The 4,912-nt window shown below is 38.0% G+C and overlaps 1 protein-coding gene across 1 annotated transcript; it reads left to right on the forward strand.

The window, feature by feature from the left end:
* The first annotated feature begins 812 nt into the window (after nucleotides 1–812).
* Nucleotides 813–3,627, forward strand: LOC107655976 (acidic mammalian chitinase-like). Its single transcript, XM_016443605.1, has 12 exons — nucleotides 813–819; nucleotides 924–967; nucleotides 1,074–1,100; nucleotides 1,268–1,472; nucleotides 1,631–1,687; nucleotides 1,798–1,963; nucleotides 2,056–2,180; nucleotides 2,287–2,410; nucleotides 2,505–2,687; nucleotides 2,800–2,916; nucleotides 3,000–3,132; nucleotides 3,226–3,627. The coding sequence occupies exons 2-12, from the start codon at nucleotides 943–945 to the stop codon at nucleotides 3,465–3,467; spliced, it is 1,404 nt and encodes a 467-aa protein (XP_016299091.1). The 5' UTR covers nucleotides 813–819; nucleotides 924–942; the 3' UTR covers nucleotides 3,468–3,627.
* Nucleotides 3,628–4,912: the final 1,285 nt, after the last annotated feature.

The following is a 4,912-nucleotide window of genomic DNA, read 5'->3' on the forward strand; positions in this document are numbered from 1 at the left end:
CACACAAGTTTATGTTAAAAACACACGAGTTACAAAAACAGTCGGCTATGACTGTGAAGGTAAACAGCTAAGAAATAAACCGCATGTTTATTTTAGATCTGTGTGGCAGCAGCAATATACAGTAAATAAATCAACAAATCCACTGCTCTCTTGTCTCCTCTGAGGCTGGGACTCTATAAATACTGTTTTATGCTTGTCTGTGCAGCCAAAGACAGAACAGTTAGCATGTTTTGCTCAAACTTTCGCCATGGCATTAGAGCTGGTACACCGTTGTAGCGTATGAAATCAAAATTACGGCGCCATGGGTGGAAATTTACAGATTAAGGGGCAGTAATATTATAATGAGATCCCTTTGCAACATCACTAGGGGAGCGAGATCAGACGCGCTTGTTTTCTCAGACGCTTGCAGAAAAAGGCTTACCAAAACAGAGTTACTGGGTTAATCTTTTTCACGTTTCCTTGGTTGGTAGATGAACCGGGGACCTGATTATAGCACTTAAAACCTGGAAAAGTCCGATTTTTATGATATGTCACCCCTAACCTTGTTAAAATAACAGACATGTTGGCATTCATTCACATTTTATCCGGCTTAATTTTTTATCTTATCTATGAATTAAGCTTTACACAAATTGTGCAGAACAGTACAAAGGAATTTTATTTCCACGTTATTGACATTGCAGTCCATAGTTTACTGGAGATATCATATCTTAGACCATCCTAATAAATCCTCCCATATTAGGATGGCATAGATAACACCCAACTCCTATAAAAAACCAGGTGTTTTGATGTTCATCCTCTCATTTTCTTGACGAACCCCAGGTAAATAACCATCAGGGAATTTCTAGTTTGAGAATTCAGCTTAAAATTTTTATCTCGGCTTTCAGTTCATTGTAATTAAGGAAACTATTCTTTATTTCTTATAGAAAATTGCCAAAAAAAAAAATGGGGAGACTTACACTTATAGCAGGTAAGAAATAATAAAGTGCAATCTAAAATTTAAATATTATATTAAATAAATTTAATATAATATTATTTTATATTTGTCATTTACATGATATCATGGCATATTCTAGGATTGGGCTTGGTGCTCTGCCATGTTGGTGAGTCACTGAGTATTTATCAGATCACATTTTCATATCAAACCTCTCTTTTTAAAATAAAATATCTATATATGATTGCAATTTTGAGATGAGAGAGATGAGTTTAAGGGATGCATTTTAGTTTAAAAATGTCTTGTCTAAGAGCTTCTTTGTGTATCCATATCCAGCCTTCTCCATGGAAATGGGCTGCTACTTCACCAACTGGTCCCAGTACAGACCTGGAATTGGAAAGTATACTCCTGCAAATGTTGACCCTTTCCTTTGTACACACCTAATCTATGCTTTTTCAATCATCAACCAAAACAACGAGCTTGTCACCTATGAGTGGAACGACGATGTTCTCTACAAGGCATTCAATGACCTCAAGAACACGTATGTATTAGTAAAAATATTATGTAAAAATATGCTAAAATACCAAGTAAATAGCAAGTAAGAAAGTAACAATGTATTTAGACATGCTAAAATAAAATCAAAATATATATTGTCATATATTATGAAAATATCCTAAAATAACTATATTAACCTCACAGAAATCCCACTCTTAAGACTCTTCTGGCTGTTGGTGGATGGAACTTTGGTTCAAAACAGTAAGTTTTCTTTCTATTCTTTTCTCTTTTTTTCATTATCACATTAGCTTGATGGTCAATTGAAATGCAGAAACATTTAGATATCAAGATTTTTCCAAAATTCATCTCAGGTTCTCCATCATGGTGTCCACTGCTGCAAACCGTCAAACATTCATCAAGTCCACCATCACGTTCCTGAGAACTCATGGATTTGATGGTCTGGACCTGGACTGGGAATACCCTGGAGCAAGAGGAAGTCCACCTGAAGACAAACAAAGATTCACACTCCTGTGCAAGGTGGGTCTGATTGTAATGCAATGTCTTTTAGGCAGATATTGTGGAGAACTTTTGCTCTTTTCATTTTTATTTATCTATGTTTCTCTTTGCAGGAACTTGTTGCAGCCTATGCAGCTGAGGCCAAGGCTACTGGCAGACCTCAACTGATGCTGACCGCTGCTGTATCAGCTGGCAAAGGGACGATTGATGATGGATACGAGATTGCAGAGGTTGCCAAGTAAGTATGACGACACTGAATCATAACATTTACAAAATGGCAGAGCACTGAGGTGAAAATAAGCCACCAAGACCTCTCTTGATTAGTGTAATTATTTTTTTTCCAGATACCTGGATTTCATCAATGTGATGACTTATGACTTCCATGGAACTTGGGAAAGATTCACAGGACACAACAGCCCCCTGTACCAAGGCTCAAAGGATGAGGGAGACCTGATCTACTTTAATACAGTGAGAATTGATATACTGTAACATCATTTATCATGAGGTATTCAAACCTCCCAAAGGAATCATTTTTAAAATGACTACTCTCCTGCTCATTCAGGACTTCGCTATGCGCTATTGGAGGGACAACGGCACCCCTGTGGAGAAACTCAGAATGGGTTTCGCAACATACGGTCGCACTTTCCGTCTGACATCTGCAGATACTAGCATTGGAGCCCCAGCTAGTGGACCTGCTTCAGCTGGAACCTACACTCGCGAGGCTGGATTCTGGTCTTACTATGAGGTGGGAGCTTTGGAGTCATTTTGTCCAAAATAATGGAATATATTCTTTAAAAGTATCTTTTGAATATTCCCAATATCTAATACAGTCAAACAATATATCAATATCTGTATAGATCTGTGGATTCCTAGAGGGAACAACACTCCAGTGGATTGAGGATCAGAAGGTGCCCTATGCCACAAAGAACGGCGAATGGGTTGGATTTGACACCAAGAAGAGCTTTGAAACTAAGGTACTTTTGAGACTTTACTGGAGTTGGGTTTCATTGTCAACATTTGTCAGAAACTAACTAGCAACTCTTCTTTCAATTTATAGGTTCGTTATCTGAAAGACAAGAACTTTGGTGGAGCCTTCGTCTGGGCGCTTGATCTGGATGACTTTGCTGGACAGTTCTGTAATCAGGGGAACCATCCTCTCATGGGCCATCTGCACAATCTTCTGGATATCGGTACAAATTTTCACAAGCTGTCCTTGCAACACACTGGTTGTATTTGAGTAAAAAAACAAATAAAACTAATGGTTATTAAAATGCTTTTTCCAGAAGTACCTCCGAGGCCTTCAACCACCACCCCCAAACCTGGCCAAACCACAACGCCCACCACAACCACCACCACCACTCATGCTCCAGGACCAGGATTCTGTAATGGAAAGCCAGATGGACTCTATCCTCATCCTGAAGACCCCAACAAATATTATAACTGTGCAGGAGGCAATACTTTCTTGGAGCATTGTGCCACAGGCACCGTGTTTGATGACACATGTAAGTGCTGTGTTTGGCCCTAAGGGATCACCTTCTAAAAACATCTGCAAATAGAAAGCGCTCAAATGACACCGAACATCAATTCTTTCATGTTGATAAACTGAAAATATGATGTCTAAATGTAACACAATTATGTCCTCATTCCATCTGCATGCAGTTTGTTAGTTTAAGTACCTCTTTTTAAATGACTCACTGTTTCTTTGTATTTTTTTTCAAGAAATTAATAAACTGACTTGCCATCTAGGGAGACTTCTGTGTTTTTTTGTGACTGATGCAAGTACACTGCTTCACAATCATAACTCAAAATCTCATTCAAAAAACAGCAAAACAGCAAATAAAAAATACACAAATTAATTCTACCAAATTTAGAAACAAATTTAGAAGGATAAAAACATCTGCTGCATGTGCTAAAAAATGAAATGAAAGGTCCTCTTCTGGATGCATAATGAAAAAAAAACAGCATCATTCAATTTGTGTGAAGTACAGTTTTCTCAAAAATGAATGGCTTTCAATGGCTTTACAGCTTGATGTTTTATTCTTACCAAATGTAATCTACCGTACATATATTAATGGTCTGTCTGTTTTATCAGTAGTCAAACGAGATTATTCTATAGAATACTATCCATTGATCCATTTTCCAAACTGCTATATTTTATTATATTATATTATATTATATTATTACTTATTTTATATTATGAGTCATGACTTATTAAAAACGAAACATCATAATAAAATTAACATATAAATGACTACATATACACCAATCGGGCATGACATTATGACCGCCTTCCTAATATTGTGTTGGTCCCCCTTTTGCTGCCAAAACAGCCCTGACCCATCTAAGCATGGAGTCCACTAGACCCCTGAAGGTGTGCTGTGGTATCTGGCTCCAAGACTTTAGCAGCAGATCCTTTAAGTCCTGTAAGTTGCAAGGTGGGGCCTCCATGGATTGGACTTGTTTGTTCAGCACATCCCACAGAAGCTCGATTGGATTGAGATCTGGGGAATTTGGAGGCCAAGTCAACACCTCAAACGCATTGTTGTGCTCCTCAAACCATTCCTGAACCATTTTGGCTTTGTGGCAGGGCGCATTATCCTGCTGAAAGAGGCCACAGCCACCAGGGAATACCGTTTCCATGAAAGGGTGCATCAGGGTTCCTCAATAGGCGGCCCGCGGGCCGAGAGAAAAAAGTTTGGCCTGCGCTAATTTCAAATAATGTGGCATGAAAATTCAAACGCAGCATCAGAAAGCTACATTAACTTACATCGTGTTTAATCTTTGTTATGGAATACACGTGTTGGTTCGCAGTGAGCTTACAGTTTTAACGTACAAGTTTGCTTTATTTTATTTTCAAGATCTGAGGTAAAGTATCTATTGTTGCTTTCACCAGGCTATAAAGATAACTCAAAATAATATTCAAACTCACATTAGACACTTTTAACATTGAATAAAGCACATAATCATTAC

Source organism: Sinocyclocheilus anshuiensis, unplaced genomic scaffold (assembly GCF_001515605.1).
Source record: "Sinocyclocheilus anshuiensis isolate Anshui unplaced genomic scaffold, SAMN03320099.WGS_v1.1 scaffold51, whole genome shotgun sequence".
NCBI lineage: Eukaryota > Metazoa > Chordata > Actinopteri > Cypriniformes > Cyprinidae > Sinocyclocheilus > Sinocyclocheilus anshuiensis.